Genomic DNA, 21049 nt, shown 5'->3' on the forward strand with positions numbered 1-21049 from the left:
TTATTTTCACGGCTTTGCTTTATAAACTTCTGTGAAGCACTTGGGATTTCAAAGTGCTCACCACACATCTAGATTAGTTCCTTGGGTGGTCTAGTTTCCAAAATGGGGTCACTTGTGGGGGGTTTCTACTGTTAAGGTACATCAGGGGCTCTGCAAACGTAACATGACCCCCTCAGACCATTCCATCAAGTCGGCATTTCAAAACATCACTACTTCCCTTCCGAGCCCCAACGTGTGCCCAAACAGTGGTCCCCCCCCACATATGGAGTACCAGCGTACTCAGGACAAACTGGACAACAACTTTAGGGGTCCAAATTTATCTTGTTACCCTTGTGAAAATAAAAAATAGTGGGCTAAAAATCATTTTTTGAGGAAAAAAAAAATATTTTTATTTTCACGTCTCGGTGTTAAACTTCTGTGAAGCACCTGGGGGTTCAAAGTGCTCACTATGCATCTAGATAAGTTCCTTAGGGGGTCTAGTTTACAAAATGGGGTCATTTGTGGGGGAGCTCCAAAGTTTAGGCACACAGGGGCTCTCCAAACAAGACATGGTGTCCGCTAACGGTTGGAGCTAATTTTCCATTCAAAAAGTCAAATGACGCTCCTTCCCTTCTGAGCCCTGCCGTGCGCCCAAATAGTGGTTCCCCCCCACATATGGGGTACCAGCATACTCAGGACAAACTGGACAACAACTTTTGGGGTCCAATTTATCCTGTTACCATTGTGAAAATAAAAAATAGCGGGCTAAAAAATCATTTTTGAGCAAAAAAAAAAATGATTTTTTTTTTTTTATTTTCACTGCTCTGCGTTATAAACTTCTGTGAAGCACTTGGGGGTTCAAAGTGCTCACCACACATCTAGATAAGTTACTTCGGGGGTCTAGCTTCCAAAATGGGGTCACTTGTGGGGGAGTTCCAATGTTTAGGCACACAGGGGCTCTCCAAACACGACATGGTGTCCGCTAACGGTTGGAGCTAATTTTCCATTCAAAAAGTCAAATGACGCTCCTACCCTTCTGAGTAAAATAGTGGTTCCCCCCCACATATGGGGTACCAGCATACTCAGGACAAACTGGACAACAACTTTTGGGGTCCAATTTATCCTGTTACCATTGTGAAAATAAAAAATAGCGGGCTAAAAAATCATTTTTGAGCAAAAAAAAATGATTTTTTTTTATTTTCACTGCTCTGCGTTATAAACTTCTGTGAAGCACTTGGGGGTTCAAAGTGCTCACCACACATCTAGATAAGTTACTTCGGGGGTCTAGCTTCCAAAATGGGGTCACTTGTGGGGGAGTTCCAATGTTTAGGCACACAGGGGCTCTCCATACGCGACATGGTGTCCGCTAACGATTGGAGCTAATTTTCCAATCAAAAAGTCAAATGGCGCTCCTTCCCTTCCGGGCCCTGCCGTGCGCCCAAACAGTGGTTTATGACCACATATGAGGTATCGGTGTGCTCAGGAGAAATTGCCCAACAAATTATAGGATCCATTTCATCCTGTTGCCCATGTTAAAATGAAAAAACTGAGGCTAAATAAAAATTTGTGTGAAAAAAAGTACTTTTTTTTTACGGATCAATTTGTGAAGCACCTGGGGGTTCAAAGTGCTCACTATGCATCTAGATAAGTTCCTTGGAGGGTCTAGTTTCCAAAATGGGGTCACTTGTGGGGGAGCTCCAATGTTCAGGCGCACAGTGGCTCTCCAAACGTGACATGGCAACCGCTAAATATTCAAGCATATTTTCCATTCAAAAAGTGAAATGGCGCTCCTTCCCTTCTGAGCCCTGCCGTGCACCCAAACAGTGGTTTATGACCACATATGAGGTATTGGTGTACTCAGGAGAAATTGGCCAACAAAATTTAGGATCCATTGATGCTAAAAGAAAATTTATGTTGGAAAAATTAAAATGTCCATTTTTTCCGTCCATGTTGCTTTAGTTCCTGTGAAGCACCTGAAGGGTTAATAATCTTGAATGTAGTTTTGAGTAGCTTGAGGGGTGCAGTTTTTAGAATGGTGTCACTTTTGGGTATTTTCTGCCATATAGACCCCGCAAAGTGACTTCAAATGAGAAGTGGTCCCTAAAAAAAATGGTTTTGTAAATTTTGTTGTAAAAATGAGAAATCGCTGGTCAACTTTTAACCCTTACAATTTCCTAACAAAAAATGTTGTTTCCAAAATTGTGCTGATGTAAAGTAGACATGTGGGAAAAGTTATTTATTAACTATTTTGTGTCACCTAACTCTCTGGTTTAACAGAGTAAAAATTCAAAATGTGATAATTGTGAAATTTTCGCCAAATTTCCGCTTTTTTCACATATAAATGCAAAAATTATCGACCTAAATTTACCACTAACATGAAGCCCAATATGTCACGAATCGCTTGGATGCGTTGAAGCGTTCCTGAGTTATTACCTCATAAAGGGACAATGGTCAGAATTGCAAAAAACAGGATTTTTGGGTTGCTTACCGTAAAATCTGTTTCTCGGAGCCTTCATTGGGGGACACAGAGACCATGGGTGTATGCTGTGCTGCCACTAGGAGGCTGACACTATGCACAAAAAAAGGTTAGCTCCTCCTCCGCAGTATACACCCCACCGACCGGCAGGGAATTCCTCAGTTAGTGAGAAAGCAGTAGGAGAAGAAACAGAATAGATTGAAAACAGAACAAACAACTCAACTGTAACCAATCAACCAAAGTAAGAACAGGAGTTGTAGAACATGGGAGGGTGCTGTGTCCCCCAATGAAGGCTCCGAGAAACAGATTTTACGGTAAGCAACCCAAAAATCCTGTTTTCTCGTTCGCCTTATTGGGGGACACAGAGACCATGGGACGTCCCAAAGCAGTCCCTGGGGTGGGAAACAAACTTCCATCAGGCCAGTGGACTCACCACTGCTGCCTGCAGAATCCTTCTACCTAGGCTGGCGTCCGCCGAAGCGTAGGTGTGGACCCTGTAGAATTTCACAAACGTGTGAACCGAAGACCAGGTTGCAGCTTTGCAAAGCTGCAGCGCGGAGGCTCTGTGGCGTACCGCCCAGGAAGCACCCACTGCCCGGGTAGAGTGCGCTCTGATCCCTGGAGGGGCCACTCGATGCTTAACCCGGTAGGCCTCCAAAATTGCCGATCTGATCCAGCGAGCAATAGTAGCTTTGGAAGCCGGGTGACCTTTCCGCGCCCCATCTGGAATGACGAAAAGAGAGTCTGTTTTTCGCAAGGAAGACGTCCTAGACAGATACTCATTGCCCTGACCAGATCCAGCTTGTTCAGGGACCGCTCCCGAGGGTGAGTTGGACTCGGACAGAAGGACGGCAGAACAATATCCTCATTGAGGTGAAAGGAGGACACCACCTTCGGAAGAAAAGAGGGCGGAGGCCGCAGAACTACCTTGTCCTGGTGAAGTACCAGGAAAGGAGAGCGGCAAGAAAGAGTCGACAATTCCGACACGCGCCGGATGGAGGTGATGGCCACCAGAAAGGCTACCTTCCAGGAGAGAAGGGAAAGGGAGACTTCTCTGAGAGGTTCAAAGGGAGAACCTTGCAGAACCTCAAGAACCAGATTAAGATCCCATGGATCTACGGGCGCTCGATACGGAGGGGCCGTGTGAGCCACGCCCTGAAGAAAAGTTTTGACCTGAGGGCGGGAGGCCAAAGTCTTCTGAAATAAAATGGAGAGTGCCGAAACTTGACCCTTCAAGGAACTGAGCGCAAGCCCCGCATCCAGCCCTGCCTGAAGAAACGCCAGAACGGAAGGGAGCGAAAAGCACATAGGCGCGATGTTATTGGCCTCACACCAAGTGAAATAGGCCTTCCAAGTACGGTAGTAAATTTTGGAAGATGATGGCTTCCTGGCTCGGATCATGGAATGAATTACTCGACCGGAGAATCCTGCCCTTTTCAAAACCTCGGTCTCAACAGCCACGCCGTTAAATTGAACGGCCGAGAATTGGGGTGGCAAATCGGACCTTGAGACAGCAGATCTGCCCTGTCTGGAAGCTTCCAGGGGGCGTCCGCGAGAAGGTTGACAATGTCCGCGAACCAAGACCTTCTGGGCCAATTCGGGGCGATGAGAATGACTGGAATTCCTTCTGCTTTGATCTTCAACAGCATGGGAAGAAGAGGCAGGGGAGGAACAGGTAGGGGAGCTCGAACTGTGACCAAGGAATGGCCAGAGCGTCGGCGCCCACTGCGAGAGGATCTCGAGCTCTGGATACAAACTGTGGGACCTTCCTGTTGAGGCGAGAAGCTAGCAGATCTACGTCCGGGGTTCCCCAACGACTGCAGACCTGAAGAAATACCTCCGGGTGTAGGGACCACTCTCCTGCCGCGAGACTCTCGCGGCTGAGAAAGTCGGCGGCCCAGTTGTCTACGCTGGGAATGTGTACCGCGGAGATTGTCGGAATCGAAATCTCTGCCCACTGAAGGATCTTGGACACTTCTGCCAGGGCTGAGGCACTCCATGTCCCTCCTTGGCGGTTGACATATGCTACCGCTTTGGCGTTGTCTGTCTGAATCCGGACAGGCAGGCCCCCGAGGAGTCTGTCCCAGTGGACGAGAGCCAGATGGATCGATCGTATCTCTAGAACGTTGATCGGCAGAGCAGATTCTTGAGTCGACCAACGACCCTGAACAGTGTGATTGCGGAACACTGCACCCCAGCCGAGGAGGCTGGCATCCGTTGTTACAATCTGCCAATGAACAGGAAGAAAAGACCGCCCCAAGAGGATGAGAGGTGACGTCAACCACCAGTTGAGTGACCGCTTGATCCGGCATGAAAGACGAACAGGGCGATCCAAGGACAGAGCCGACCTGTTCCACCTCGACAGAATGGCATGTTGGATAGGTCTGGCGTGAAATTGGGCAAAGGGAACTGCCTCTATCGCCGCCACCATTTTTCCCAGGACCCTCATAGCTGTTCGGAGGGACGGAAATCGTGGGGTCTGCAGCGATCGCACAGCCTGCTGCAGGGAGAGAATCTTCTCTTGTGGGAGAAAGACCCTTGACCGACGAGTGTCGAACAGTAGGCCCAGAAACACAAGACGTTGAGTAGGGACCAGACAGGACTTTTTCCTGTTGATGATCCACCCGAAATCGGAAAGAGTGTCCAGGACGATCGTCAAACTTAGGCGCGCCTGCTGGAAAGAGGGAGCTTTGATCAGAATATCGGCGAGGTACAGAAAAAGAACGAGACCTCTGATCCTCAACAAGGCCATCAACGCAGCCACGATCTTCGTGAAGACTCTGGGAGCGGTGGCGAGACCGAAGGGCAGCGCGACGAACTGGTAATGTTCCTGGCGAACCGCAAAACGCAGGAACTTCTGACGAACTCTCTTGTTGAGCAGCTTGAGATCCAAGATGGATCGGACCGCCCCGTCTTTTTTCGGCACGACAAACAGGTTTGAATAAAACCCTGTAAACCGCTCCGATTCGGGAACGGGCACAATCACCCCGGGACTGAGGAGAGAGTTGATGGCCGTAAAGAACCCCGGGATCAAAGCTGGATCTTTTGGAGGACGGGATTTCGAAGAAACGATCCCGTGGAAGAGAGATGAACTCTATCTTGTATCCTGACGATACAACCTCCCTGACCCAAGCGTCCTCTACCGAGGCCAGCCAGACGTCCTTGAAGAACAGGAGTCGACCTCCCAATTGGGAGGGACCCTCGGGAGTCCGAGGATAGTCATGTTGATGTGGGCCGACCCGATCCGGATCTGGATGGTCTGCCCCGCGAATAGTGGGAGCGTCAGGAGGGAGTGGGTCTGAAGGAAACTTTCTTCCTATCTTGGCGTGCCTGCGGTCTTTGCTGGTTGGAGGAGGTCTCCGCCGTATTGAAACGGCGGTAAGCCCGAAAGGGTCGAAACTGACGCCTCAGTGGGGGTCTGCGAGGTTTGGCCTGAGGCAGGAGAGAACTCGTGCCTCCGGTGGCGTCCTTAATAATTTGGTCCAATTGGGATCCAAAGAGGCGCCCTCCCTGAATAGGCAGATTAGTAAGAGACTTTTTAGAAGACAGGTCCGCCTGCCAGGCCTTGAGCCAAATTGTACGTCGGATTGCCACAACGTTACTTGACGCCTGGACTGCGCAGGATGCGGCATCCAAAGAAGCAGAAAGCAGATAATCCCCCGCATGGGAAATCTGATTGGCAAGATCGGCCAATCGATCTGGTTGTGCTTTCTCTAGGATGCCCTGACGAAGATCCTCTGCCCAAGTGGCTATGGCTTTTGCTGCCTAAAATGAAGCAAAAATTGGGCATACCGCCGTCGAAGCCGCTTCGAAGGCAGACTTCGCTAGGGATTCTATGATCCCATCATTAGAATCCCTAAGAGACGCCACGCCTGAAAGCGGGAGAACCGTGTTATTAGAAAGCCTGGACACGGCCGGATCGACCGAGGGAGAAGCAGACCAGTTGTCCGTGAGCTCTTTAGCAAACGGGTACAGAACGCCGAGACGCTTCCCTCGTTGAAAGCGTCTGGTCAGATCCCCTCTTTCTCTGGTAAAAATCTTTCCAAACTCGGAATGTAAAGGGAATACCCTGGAGGGTGTTTCCTCCCGTCTGAACGAAACCTCCTGATTTGAGGATTTCGCAGGGGGGTCAGCAATGTCGAAGGTCTGGTGGATCGCTGCAATGAGGTTCTGCACAGTAACCCTCAGGTTCGCATCCTGATCCGAATCCAGCTCTAAGATCCCCTCAGATGATCTGTCCGAGAGCGCTTCACCTGACTCGGGAGAGGAGGCCCGGGAGGGATGCTGCCGAGAAGGACTATGTGGTGACATGGGGCGAGGAGAGGAATCCGGCTGGGGATCCTGCCTGGGTCTTTTGCGACTATCGCTGGCCGACTCAGATGGAATCTCTCGGGACCTGCTGGACCCTGTAGAGGTGTCCAGGGGCAGCTTATCCAGGACGGCTACTAGGGTCTGAGACACCCTGGTGAGGTCTGCCACTGACTGTGATAGAGACGAGGCCCAGCCAGGCATGGGGGGGGTTCACTCTCGCCTGGGGTCCTAGATGGCTCCTGGTCGGCGTCAGGCTGAATAGGGTTGCTACAATCCAGGCAGAGGGAAGTGGACTGACCTGAGGGAAGTTTGCGATTGCAAGAAGAGCACGCAAAGTACTTAACTAAGGTGCAAGAGGAGGCAGGAGGACGAAGGCGGTCAGACTTAGAATTAGACATACTGACGGACAGTCACTGAGGCAGTGCCGGAAGGTTGGGGGACAGGAGGCAGAGGAGGGTGTCAGTCTGCAGTCGCAGAGCTACTCACGGTCCGGTGTCCTGTCGCAGCTTCCAGCAAATGAAGTGCACGGCTTGTCTGGGCTTGCAGGGGGCACGGCAGATAAGACAGCGTCCGGCTGACAGGCTGTGAAAATGGCGGCAGCCTGAGAACAGAGCAGGAAGCGCGCACTTCCCTGCAGAGACCGAGGAAGAAGATGGGCGGGGCTAACCGCCGATGTTAAAAATGGCGCCGTCCTATCCAGACTGGGGTGGGTGGAGACAGCGCCGCCTCGGGGAGACTTGGCGTGAGGGGAGAAGGCGGTGGGCAGGCTTAAAGCGGGCGGGAGGAAAGCCCGCCCGAGAAAGAAGGCGGGGGGCGTGGCCGCGACGCAGGACAAGGCCCAAGATGAAGCCGGGGCCTGGATTAGATGAGGCGGCCGCCTGTCAGCACGGGGCGGCGCGGATGCCCCGCAGCACTGCCGCGGTGACCGCTCCTGAGGCTCGCTGGGGCCGGAAGGGAGAAACCCCCCCCCCCTAGAAATGCACTGGGGGCAAGTTGCGGCAGAACAGGCCGAGAAGCCGGGGCCTGAATTAAATGCGGCGGCCGCCGGGAAGCGCGGGCGGCGCGGAGGCGTCGCAGTACCGCCACAGTGACCTCTGGGGCTGCCGAGGAGAATGGGACCCGGGCCTCATACTTACCCTCCGTCACTATAATAAAGGTACCTTCATCCAGTGTGTGTTGTCACGAAGAGTATCCGCGCCTCATCCAACCGACAGGCTCTGGTAGGCGAGTGGGTGGGAGGCGGGGGACGAGGACCATCTGGATCGCCTGACACACATCCGTGTACGGTCTCCTGGTCCTGCTGTAGAGACCTATGAGGATACGGGGTGGCAGTACACGCCGTACTCATAGTCTCTTTGTGGGAGTACAGTTGTGACTGTTCACACTGTATCCCTCCGGGAACCTGAAAAGGAACGACGCACAACGAGGTAGATATGGGTCTAATGAAAGACCCGTGTCCACCTCCTACTGACACTAAGCTAAACTGAGGAATTCCCTGCCGGTCGGTGGGGTGTATACTGCGGAGGAGGAGCTAACCTTTTTTTGTGCATAGTGTCAGCCTCCTAGTGGCAGCACAGCATACACCCATGGTCTCTGTGTCCCCCAATAAGGCGAACGAGAAAAAATGGCCAGGTCATTAAGGTCAAAATAGGCTGGGTCATGCAGGGGTTAGTATGCAAAAAGCTGATGACAGGTTCTCTTTAATATGTAAACTCCAAGTTCTTCTCATCTGCTTTTTGTTTTAACTAAGAAAATAAATCATTTTGTTGAATATAAGATCAATAAAAACAAAAGTAACAACTAAAAGCTGGATGAACTCTAAGGTAAAAGCTTGACAGTGTCTGGTGATACATCTGTCAAATTACATACACAAAAAAAACACCATTTCGATAAGAATTAGAAGTTTTTTAATAAGAAAACTTCAAGGTGTACATTAAACTGTACTTAATATGTTTTTCCATAGCAGCACAACACTGTCAGATCCATGTACAAAATTTAGTTTATAGAGAAAAATTCTTATTTTCCTTAGAAACCAGTCTCAATTTTTTTTTTTCACAGGCAAATGTGAAAGTTTTTCTTGTTTTCAGACATGTCCCCAACAATGTTTATGTATTCTATGTATCCATGGTATTATTCCACCATTGCCAAGTCTTTGAGTGCATGGCTGCGTGCCTTCTTCGCTCTAAATCCAGGTCGCAGGCATTCTATCTTCCTCTTTTTAGCTTCAATTTGATTTCTGTGCTTCTTAAGCTTTTTCTTGGCTGCAACATCAGGGTTTGCGACCGCCTAAAAGACAGACACATTCTTATGGGTACTATGCCACAAACTACTGTTATATTCCAATACACAAATCATATTGGATTAGAATTTGCTCTAAACTAGCTGTCTTCCTCTACTCCTTGCCCATATTTCCCATCAGAAACAGATACTGTACCTGTAATGCTTTCTGCTTTTTCCTCTTAACCCTCCTTAGATTGGCTTGTTTCTGTACGGCAGCAAAAGACAAGGAGAAACACTCCAATCCAACCAAGCTCTTCAGAAGCTCAATGATTTCTTGAGACAGGTTTTTCAGTGTGGGATCTGAACAAATAGACAAGATTTGGTCAAAATATGACAACATTCTAAATAGAGACATCACTTATATTTTTTGATTGCTATTGCTTAACACCCCTTACTGACATCGGACGTATTAATACGCCGATGTCAGTATCACCCACTTTGATGTGGGCTCCAGTGATGAGCCCACCTTAAAGCAGGGACGTCAGCTGTTTTGAACAGCTGACATGTGCCCGCAATAGCCGCAGGTGGAATCGAGATCCACTCGCGGCTATTAACTAGTTAAATGTCGCTGTCAAACGCTGACAGCGGCATTTAACAAGTGCTTCCGGACGGAGATACGCTCACAAGTGACCAGCGTCACGTGATCGCGGGTCACCGGTGTTTCGGCATGACAGCCAGAGGTCTCCTTGAGACCTCTATGGTTGTTGGTGCCAAATTGCTATGAGCGCCACCCGGTGGTCGGTGCTCAAAGCAAGTCTCTAATTCTGCTACATAGAGGTGATCTGAGCATCGCCTCTATGTAGCAGAGTCGATCAGGCTATGGCAGCTTCTAGTCTCCAATTGAAGCATGCCAAAAGTTAAAGAAAAATCGCCCGATCAATAAAAAAAAAAAGCATTAACCGGATCACTAAACGGCGCAGCGGGAAAAAAAAGAATCAAAATGCCAGAATTACGTTTTTTGGTCGCCACGACATTTCATTAAAATGCAATAACGGACGATCAAAAGATTGTGTCTGCACCAACATGGTATCATTAAAAACATAAGCTCGGCACGCAAAAAATAAGCCCTCATCCAACTTGAAATGACAAAAAATGGAGATGCTACGGGTCTCGGAAAATGGCGCAATTTTTTTATTTATTTATTTATTTATTTTTTTAGCAAAGTTTGGATTTTGTTTTCACCACTTAGATAAAAAAAGAACCTAGACATGGTGTCTATGAACTCGTAATGCCCTGGAGAATCATAATGGCAGGTCAGTTTTAGCAATTAGTGAACCTAGCAAAAAGGCCAAACAAAAAACAAGTGTGGGATTGCACTTTTTTTTTGCAATTTCACCGCACTTGGAACTTTTTCCCGTTTTATAGTACACAACATGAAAACCAATGGTGTCGTTCAAAAGTACAACTTGTCCCACGAAAAAATAAACCCTCTCATGGCCATATTGACAGAAAAATAAACTTATGGCACTGGGAAGAAAGGGAGCGGAAAAACGAAAAACACGCCGATCATGAAGGGGTTAAGTCCATAAAATTGTTGGCATGCTAAAAAAAAAAAAAATCACACAACAGGCCTCATGCAAACAAGTATTTTACATTTGATTTAAATGTAACACCAGATTTACCAAAATTTCATATGCTCCATTAGGATATTTCAATGATTAATCTTATTCAAGTAGTTGTAGTATTGCATATTTTTAATGGCAACCGGTCATGCCCAAAATGGTATCCGATCTGCAGTCAGTGTGTTGTAAAGCAGGAAGAAAAGATTTGATTGAGTTGCATTTTTGTGGGAAAAGTTTCCATAAAACTAGCATTTTATTTGTATAAATGTCCAGTGGGCGGTCTTATTCAGTGATTGACAAGTCTCCCCAGTATGTCTGTGCATGCAGAGATAGTTGTCACACTGAAGAGGACCACCCACTGGACTCCAATGTTTGTAAACACCAGGATTTCAATGAATAAAACAAGTCATACTGAATCCTTTTCCCACAAACCTATATATCATTCTTCTCAGCTTCTCCTTATCTATACCATTCTGGTCACAGATCCTGACGGCATGTACAACGTTCCATTGACGGATGCTATAGAAGAAGTCTAGATACCCATAGTGAAGAATAATGGGTCTCTGACTCCATCCATGTAAGGCCAGGTTCATACTGCGTTAATGCAGTCCATTCAACGCATTGCATTGAAGGACTGCGTTAATGCGATTGCATAACGCAATCGCGTTATGAGCTCCCGCTAGAGCAAATGCTTCATCTGCGCTAGCAGTGACGCACCCTCGGACGCTGCAGACCGCGTCTGAGGGTCCGTCACAGCATGACGGCACATTGATAACGCATGCCGATTTTGACATGCTTTAGCAATGCGCCGTGTTATGGCAGTCTATGGCAGCATTAATGGCTGCGTTATATTGCGTTATGCCGCGGTGTAATGCAGTCAGTCTAATGGACCGCCAAAACGCAGTCTGAACCCAGCCTAACAACCTTTCCCATCCAGGCAGCACACAAATTACCCATTCTTCTCCACTATCAGTATCTTGGCATCTTTCTGGGTCTGCAGTAGCCTGTATCTAAGGGGAGTAATTCTCCTTATCAATTGAGATATATATAACTATATATTTTATTTTTTTACATGGATGAGATCCTATTGCGCTATTGTTTTTAAACTCTTTCCCTACTGCATACCAAAAGTAAAACAAAACACGGTTTGGGTGGAAAAATACTTGTCACACTTCTGCTGTTTAGATGTGTACTAACTAGAGTTGAGCGACTTTGGTCGGATCAGGTTCATGAAACAAAATTTGGGTCAGATGAAACTGGTCCGACTAGGGCAAAAAAAAGTCGGAGTTTCGTCCGAAACCCGCCCCAATGCAAGTCAATGGGGAATAAAAGTCGGCATTGAGTCGGACGAAACTCCGACTTTTTTTGCCCTAGTCGGACCAGTTTCATCTGACCCAAATTTTGTTTCATGAAACCCGATCCGACCAAAGTCGCTCAACTCTAGTACTAACGTTTCTCTTTCTCCTCTGCATTTCTGGAATTTATTTATTTTTTTTATATACAATACAATTTAATTTAAAAATTCACTCGAAAAATTCCTTTAGTTAGTCACCCTTGGGAAAATCTACTAAGAATGAAAGAAAAACACTGCTATGCCATATCTGTGGGAAAACTACGAGTAGTAGACTAGCACTTTATCATGCTAGTATTACATAGACAATCAACTTTGAAACAAACTTACAGTTATAACCAGTATTTTATCATAGACTATTGTGGACATACAATACCATTAGGATAGGAAAACAAACTTTATGGGTTCCCATAAAGAATTACGACCTGAAAAAAAACAGTGAAGTGACATATGGCTGCTTCTCACCTTGGTCGGCGTACGTGCTGTTCAGCTCTCGGAATAGTGGAGCAATGATCATTGACAGGAATGGCTTGACTTTCTCTTCTCCCAGATCTACTGCTATTGCTCCCAAGAATTTAAATACACAAATTCTCTGTGGCAGAAAAATTAATAAGGTTATATATCGATTAAGAAAATGTCCAAATTAAACAATCACCCCTACAGAATATAACATGCAAGGAATCTACAATCTTTCAGAAATGGGGTGTACTTTCTTTCCATATAGAAGAATTATCCCTCACTCTTTTTTTTTTTTTTTTTTAAATCTATGACTAATGTATTGATAATATATTTACGGATCCTGCAGCTCCATTTTTTTCTAAAATCCCAAGAACGCTATAGTTCTGTATGGTCCAAGTGGCGGCTGCGGGCGGCTAGAATTGTCTCATTTAGTTATTTAACTGTAGAGGAAATTTGGAGGTTTGTACAGATAGATTTCATAATGTAAGACCACTACATAAAATAAAGTGGAACATTTAAAACTAACTTTTAATGGATTTTTGGGTGTGCGTGCTGCTTCTCGCTTGGCGAGTACGGACAGCTTCTTCATAAGCCACGTTAAGGTGGCAGGATTCTCATCCTGTGACTCTTTTGCAGTGCCTTCGTCATCCCCAGAAGCATCGCCTCGTTCACAGTGATCATCATTTTGCTCTTCAGTATGGTCTTGGGTGTTCTCCACTTCCGGATGAAGGAGATAGATCACTTTTGCAACAAACAACAAGTTCTTTATGACCTAGAAAGAAAAAGTAGAGGACTGGAAATTCTTGATCCTTTATTGCAGAAATTCTCTATGTTCTCTGCACACAATACTAAATGGACACACGTGAACTTTTCCTCCCGGTTTCCTCCCACATTCCAAAGACATACTGATAGGGAATTTAGATTGTGAGCCCCATCGGGGACAGCGATGATAATGTGTGCAAACTGTAAAGCGCTGTGGAATATGCTAGCGCTATATAAAAATAAAGATTATTATTATTAAAGTGTACAACAGCAGTAAAAACCTTACTAGTCTGTAAAAGGGACTTTTAACCAGATAGTTATTTGGGTTATACTCCCTATACATTTTACAGGGTGCCCAAGCAATGTGCCAACATGGCAATATGTGATCATCCATTTTTTATTAACTTACCTGTTCCCCTAGTGCCTGGTCAAGAAATTTTGATTGCAGTTGATGGCAGAAGACAAGAGCAAGATCTTTCATCTGTGAAAAGAAATTCATATAAAGGTGATTTCAAGTCATTTTATAAATGCACATGCTTTTCCAAGATGATTTTTATTAGAAACAAAACGGAGTTCAATAACATAAGAAATGATGGAAACGATCCTTTTTTAATTCACAAAACACAGACCCATACATTAGACCAGAAGGGGTGCTACCCCACACTATAATCCAGGGAATAGGACTTGATGTGACGTTCCCTCATGAAGGCACCTTCGTGTTTCTCACATGGTTTGCAGATGAATCTCTGCCTATCTTTGCGTCCAAGACAAAAGCACGACTCATTGTTGAGGATAGAACTACATTAAAGCCTTCATGGCGGTCTTGACCTGCATCATGATAGCTGTTGAGAGGAGTAACGTGAGGTCATGGAAGAGGTCTTCACAAGGGAACAAGTGTACATATTTCTCTTTTTAATGTGTGTAGAGATGGGGGAATTGATGTATTCGATAATTAAAGGGTGTTGCCTAGTTCTGTTTATATACAGTTGTGGCCAAAAGTATTGACACCCCTGCAATTCTGTCAGGTAATACTCAGTTTCTTCCTGAAAATGATTGCAATCACAAATTCATTGGTATTATTATCTTCATTTAATTTGTCTTAAATGAAAAAACACAAAAGAGAATGAAGCAAAAAGCAAAACATTGAACATTTCACACAAAACTCTAAAAATGGGCCAGACAAAAGTATTGGCACCTTCAGCCTAATACTTGGTTGCACAACCTTTAGCCAAAGTAACTGCGACCAACCGCTTCCGGTAACCATCCATGAGTTTCTTACAATGCTCTGCTGGAATTTTAGACCATTCTTCTTTGGCAAACTGCTCCAGGTCCCTGATATTTGAAGGGTGCCTTCTCCAAACTGTCATTTTTAGATCTCTCCACAGGTGTTCTATGGGATTCAGGTCTGGACTCATTGCTGGCCACCATAGAAGTCTCCAGTGCTCTCTCTCAAACCATTTTCTAGTGCTTTTTGAAGTGTGTTTTGGGTCATTGTCCTGCTGGAAGACCCATGACCCTCTGAGGGAGACCCAGCTTTCTCACACTGGGCCCTACATTATGCTGCAAAATTTGTTGGTAGTCTTCAGACATCATAATGCCATGCACACAGTCAAGCAGTCCAGTGCCAAAGGCAGCAAAGCAACCCCAAAACATCAGGGAACCTCCACCATGTTTGACTGTAGGGACAGTGTTCTTTTCTTTGAATGCCTCTTTTTTTCTCCTGTAAACTCTATGTTGATGCCTTTGCCCAAAAAGCTCTACTTTTGTCTCATCTGACCAGAGAACATTCTTCCAAAACGTTTTAGGCTTTTTCAGGTAAGTTTTGGCAAACTCCAGCCTGGCTTTTTTTATGTCTAGGGGTAAGAAGTGGGGTCTTCCTGGGTCTCCTACCAAACAGTCCCTTTTCATTCAGATGCCGACGGATAGTACGGGTTGACACTGTTGTACCCTCGGACTGCAGGGCAGCTTGAACTTGTTTGGATGTTAGTCGAGGTTCTTTATCCAACATCCGCACAATCTTGCGTTGAAATCTCTTGTCAATTTTTCTTTTCCGTCCACATCTAGGGAGGTTAGCCACAGTGCCATGGGCTTTAAACTTCTTGATGACACTGCTCACGGTAGACACAGGAACATTCAGGTCTTTGGAGATGGACTTGTAGCCTTGAGATTGCACATGCTTCCTCACAATTTGGTTTCTCAAGTCCTCAGACGGTTCTTTGGTCTTCTTTCTTTTCTCCATGCTCAATGTGGTACACACAAGGACACAGGACAGAGGTTGAGTCAACTTTGATCCATGTCAACTGGCTGCAAGTGTGATTTAGTTATTGCCAACACCTGTTAGGTGCCACAGGTAAGTTACAGGTGCTGTCAATTACACAAATTAGAGAAGCATCACATGATTTTTCGAACAGTGCCAATACTTTTGTCCACCCTCTTTTTTATGTTTGGTGAGGAATTAGATCCAATTTGGCTTTAGGACAATTCTTTTTGTGTTTTTTCATTTAAGACAAATTAAATGAAGATAATAATAGCAAAGAATTTGTGTTTACAATAATTTTCAGGAAGAAATTGAGTATTATCTGACAAAATTGCAGGGGTGTCAATCCTTTTGGCCACAACTGTAGTATATCTGTATACTGGCCATAGCATATGAGCACATGTGCAGTAATTTAGCCCCTTAACACCCAAGGGTGGTTTGCACTTCAATGCCCGGGCCAATTTTTACAATTCTGACCACTGTCCCTTTATGAGGTAACAACTCTAGAACGCTTTAACGGATCTTGGCGATTCTGAGAACGTTCTCCAGGTGTTTCACAGGAGCAGAAGCAAAGTGAAAGGAAAAAATGAACTTTTTAGTGACAAAATGATCTTTTAGCAACTTTTTTTTATTTTCCCAAGGGTAAAAGGAGAAAGTGGACCCCAAAAGTTGTCCAATTTGTCCTGAGTACGCTGATACCCCATATCTGTGTGTGTGTGTGGGGGGGACACTGTTTTGGCTGTGTGTGTGTGTGTGTGTGTGTGTGTGTGTGTGTGTGTGTGTGTGTGTGTGTGTGTGTGTGTGAGGACACTGTTTTGGCACACAGTAGGGCTCGGAAGGGAAGGAGCGCCGTTTGATTTTTTTCAAACTCAAATTGGCTGGAATTGAGATCAGATGCCATGTCGCGTTTGACAAGCCCCTGATGTGCCTAAACAGTGGAAACCCCCCACAAGTGACACCATTTTGGAGACTAGACCCCCTAAGGAACTTATCTAGATGTGTGGTGAGAACTTTGAACCCCTAAGTGTTTCACTCAAGTTTATAATGCCCGGGCGTGAAAATAAAAAATCCTATTTTTTACCCACAAAAATGATATTTTAGTCCCCAATTTTTAATTTTCCCAAGGGTAACAGAAGAAATTGGACCCCAACAGTTGTTGTTCAATTTGTCTTAAGTACGCTGGTACTCCATATGTGGGAAAAAAACTGTTTGGGCACACATCGGGATTCAAAAGGGAAGTAGTGACGTTTTGAAATGCAGACTTTGATGGAATGGTCTGTGGGTGTCATGCTCCTTTTGCAGAGCCCCTGATGTGCCTAAACCGTAAAAAAAAACAAAACAAAAAAAAAAAACACAAGTGACATCATTTTGCAAACTAGACCCCCAAGGAACTTATCTTTTGGAGCTAATCTGTTTCCTGTAAAGTAAATTAGTAGTGCATGGGGGTGTGGCACAATTTGAAGCAATCCTTCATACACAGGCCAGGTTTTTCGGGGCAGGTGTCACATTGCTAAGTTGTGTCCTTGCGTATTCCCCTTTTGTAACACACTTGGCACCTTTTTTGCGGCTTACCTTTTCTTTCAGTTGGCGGGAAATTGCTGACCTGGTACGTTACGAGCACCTTCAGTTCCGGAAGTACTGAGGCCTGCTCCTTCTGAAGTGCCAAATATCAGGGTCTTAACAACTACCTCCTGGAACTGAAGGTATGACGTATCGGTGTGGCGTGCACATTGTGACAGCAGGAAAGCATTGAGCATTGCCATTTGTATGATGTGCACGGCCAGCTTTTTGTACCACACCCTGGCTTTTCTCAAAGCATTGTACGGTTGGAGGAGTTGATCGGAGAGATCAACGCCCCCTATGTTTTTGTTGTACCCCAGTGCACAGTCTGGTTTGCAGACCTGTGTAGGAGGTACCCCGTACAGTGCTGAGGGCGCTGCCATAACCGTGTATGGTGGTCAAGAGAAGGAAATCCCTTTTGTCCTTGTACTTGACCACCAGCAGGTGGTCGCTACATTGGGCTCTGCTGTCACCCCTTCTTAGCATCTGCCCCAGTAGCGTTTTCAGGAGGCCTCTCTGATTTTTGCGGACAGTACCGCAGGCTGTGGTACCTTGCGCAGAGAGGGATTTGTAGAGTGGGATGCTAGTATAGAAGTTATTGGTGTAGAGGTGATAATCTTTATCCAGCAGTGGGTGCACCAAATCCCACACAATTTTCCCACTCACTACCAGGACAGAAGGACACTCAGGGGGTTCAATCCAGTCTAAAACAGCAGGCCCCAGCTCTGACAAGTGAACTGCGTCACTTATCAAAATTTGGCGGCCGCTGGATGTGCGCACGGGGGTGGCGCATGGGGGGGGGGGGGTGAAAAAGAAAAATGGAAAACAGCCGGCACAAGCTCTGAATAAGTGAACTGCGTCACTTATCAAAATTCTGCGGCTGCTAAATGTGCACACGGAGGCGGCTCAAAGGGGGGGGGAGGGGGGATGAAGAGAGATCGGCAGGGATCAGGGGTCAACACTTACGCTTGTAGTCAGGTGGCCCAAAGGTGGGGTGAAAAAAAATAGAAAATGGCAGGCACAAGCTCTGATAAGTGAACTGCATCACTTTTCTAAGTTTGGCGGCTACAGGATGTGTGCACGGAGTTGCCGCAAAGGGGCTGAGGGAAAAAAAAGCGAGCATGAGTGTTGATCGGTGAACTGCGTCACCAATCAATGCTCCCCGGCTGCTAAATGTGAGCACGGAGGAGGCGCAAAGGGGGGTGGAAAGGGGGTAAAAAGAGGGGGTAAAGAGAGGGGATGGGGGGATTGGGGTGGATGAAGAGAGATAAGTGTTGATCCCTGCCCTAACAGTTGTATTCTCTCCTTTTTTCTTTCTTCTGTCTTCAGGGATTGTGGTGTTACAGGCTACTGTGGCACCACAAATCCCAGCACAAGAGGAGCTCTGACTATGTGACTGCTCTGCAGGAATCCTCAGCTACAGTGAGGACCCCTGCAGATTAGTCAGACAGGTGACTGACAGGTCACTGAGCGTTCACACCGCTGCTGTGACCTGTCATTGGTGGGATCGAATGATCACATCGATCCCACCAATCACTGCTGGCCCTGGTGACCATGGCAACTGCCTAGGATTGCTCCTATCCTAGGCAGGTCACAGCTAGGTCACCAGAAGGGCATAGAGCAGTCACACCGTGACCACAGCTGTGCCCTGTGATTGGTGCGATCGACGATGACATTGATCGCGCCAATCAGCTCCTGCAGGCCCTGCTAGGACTGTCCTGACGATCTGTCTTCAGGATCGGTTCTATTGCATCACCGATTCAGCAAGTATCGGCAGGGCATAGCGCGGTACTACCGGCAATCTGGGGGGTTTTACATTAGTTCTCGATCCTAGCCTAGGACTTCATTGGCTGAAACAATGAGAGAAGCTGTGACTGGCTGTTCAGAATTGAACAGCCAATCACAGCGAACGGGAGGCCGGGGACAGACGCCGGGATGCCGACACCATTCTTCCATGAGGTAAGATGGTGTCGGAATGTTAATGCGATCACTGTGACTTAGTCGCGATGTCGCATTAAATGCCATGACGTACTATCCCATCCATGGGAATTAAGTCCCAGATGACATGGACGGGATAGTACGTTCAATGGTAGAAAGGGGTTAATAATATAGGTGCTGGCAAGGTCAGTATATTTTATGCAATATGCATTGGGGGGGGGGGGGCATGCCCCATCGGCTGTGCACGATTATCCACTCATCTGCCCAGACAGGTTTTATTGAAAAACAAGCAGGATCCTCTCTTTCCCAGTCTCCCTGAGGCTTTTGGGCACATAGATGAGTCACTACAGCTATGGTCCATCCATCAGAGGTCACCTTGTAATTATTGGATGGCTTATACCCTACTTGACCAAAAACATTTTTTATGTAGGAATATGAGGTTGTATTCTTACTATGATATATTGGATTACAGTTTAATATACTATAATACTTGTTGCAATAATAATAAAGGATGAGATACAAGATTTGCAATGGAAATCTATCATGATACTGCCTTGGTTTGTCTCAAATCTTCAATGTTATTTTTTAATGAAAAATTAATATGTAAAAATACTGTCTCAAATAAAGAATAAAAAAAACGGTTAAATACTGTATATACTCGTGTATAAGCCGACCCGAGTATAAGCCGACCCCCTAATTTTGCCACAAAAAACTGGGAAAACTTATTGACTCGAGTATAAGCCTAGGGTGGAAAATGCTCCATAGATTATTCCCCCATATGGTGTCCCCAGAAGAAGCTCCATAGATTGTTCCCCCATATACTGCCCCCATAAGAAGCTCCATAGATTATTCCTCCATATGCTGCCCCCATTAGAAGCTCCATAGATTATTCCCCCATATGCTGCCCCCATTAGAAGCTCCATATTGTTCCCCCATATACTGCCCCCATAAGCAGCTCCATAGATTATTCCCCCATATACTGCCCCCCATAAGAAGCTCCATAGATTGTTCCCCCATATACTGCCCCCATTAGAAGCTCCTAAAGATTATTCCCCCATGTGCTGCCGCTGCTGCAGCATGTAAAAATAAAAAAAAAAAATGACATACTCACCTCTCCGTCGCTGGGTGTCAGATACTCACCTGTCCTGCGTCCATGGCTGCTCACCGCTATCTGCCACGTCATCAGTCAGTGACGTTCAGACTGCAGGGGGCGCGGCGCGCACTAATCACGTCACCGCGCCCTCTGCTGTCTCAAGTCACTGACCGATGACAGACAGCAGCAAGAAGCCATGGACGCAGGACAGGTGAGTATCGCTATACTTACCCGTCCTGACGCTGTCGCTTGAGCCCCAAGCTTCTCCGCGCTCTCTCTTCCTGCGTTCAGCGGTCATGTGATGCCGCTCATTAAAACTCATGAATATGCGCATATTCATGAGTTTTAATGAGCGGTGCCACGTGACCGGTGAAGGCAGGAACAGAGCGCGCGGAGAAGCTGGGGGCTCAAGAGACAGCGTCAGGATGGGTAAGTATGACCTGACACCCCCGCCCCCTCTGACCCCCCGGTGTATATGACTCGAATATAAGCCGAGAGGGGGACTTTCAGCTCAAAAAAATGGGCTGAAAAATCTCGGCTTATATTCGAGTATATATGGTAGCTCAAATTTTTATGTATAGTAACGGTGTAATTTGGGCGTTCATTATGGTAATTGCATTGTGAGGATACATTTTGTTAGTATTGTTTAATTTTTAACGCTTAAAAAAGCACCATGTGGCCAAAACACAACATAAAGCTTAGTTACCCTCGCTTCTAGCTGATCGGCTAATAAAAAGTCAGAGGGTTCAGCTTTCTTCTTCTTTACCTTCCTGGACGTCCACTTACTGATCAGTTCTTCTGGTTTTTGAAGAGAAAACAGCTGTCCAAAAATCTGTGAGGAAGTTAGCCAGACCCAACTATGGGGGTACCATAAATGGGCCTGAACATGAGCTGAAATATTAAGAATAGGACATTAGATTGAGCTGTACATTCAAGTATCATGGTGGGGGCAAGGTAATAGTTGCATAGAACATGAAGGAAGTCAGCACCAACTTCATGTCAGTAAATCAGACTTAACTGA

At 46.3% G+C, this 21049-nt stretch overlaps 1 protein-coding gene across 1 annotated transcript in view; it reads right to left on the minus strand.

Annotated features, from left to right (window-relative positions):
• Window positions 1-8656: 8656 nt before the first annotated feature.
• UTP20 (UTP20 small subunit processome component) overlaps window positions 8657-21049 on the minus strand; it is a 187324-nt gene continuing 174931 nt past the window's right edge. Inside the window, exons 57-62 of the mRNA XM_073545021.1 lie at window positions 20735-20919; window positions 13590-13661; window positions 12945-13190; window positions 12425-12551; window positions 9201-9346; window positions 8657-9052 (exon numbers count right to left, since the gene is read on the minus strand). Coding sequence (XP_073401122.1) covers window positions 8897-9052; window positions 9201-9346; window positions 12425-12551; window positions 12945-13190; window positions 13590-13661; window positions 20735-20919 — 932 coding nt within the window. The 3' untranslated portion in view covers window positions 8657-8896. The remainder of the gene's footprint in view (window positions 9053-9200; window positions 9347-12424; window positions 12552-12944; window positions 13191-13589; window positions 13662-20734; window positions 20920-21049) is intronic.

The sequence above is a fragment of the Dendrobates tinctorius genome, unplaced genomic scaffold (genome assembly GCF_039654945.1).
Source record: "Dendrobates tinctorius isolate UK_male_01 unplaced genomic scaffold, ASM3965494v1 ptg000139l, whole genome shotgun sequence".
Classification (NCBI taxonomy): domain Eukaryota; kingdom Metazoa; phylum Chordata; class Amphibia; order Anura; family Dendrobatidae; genus Dendrobates; species Dendrobates tinctorius.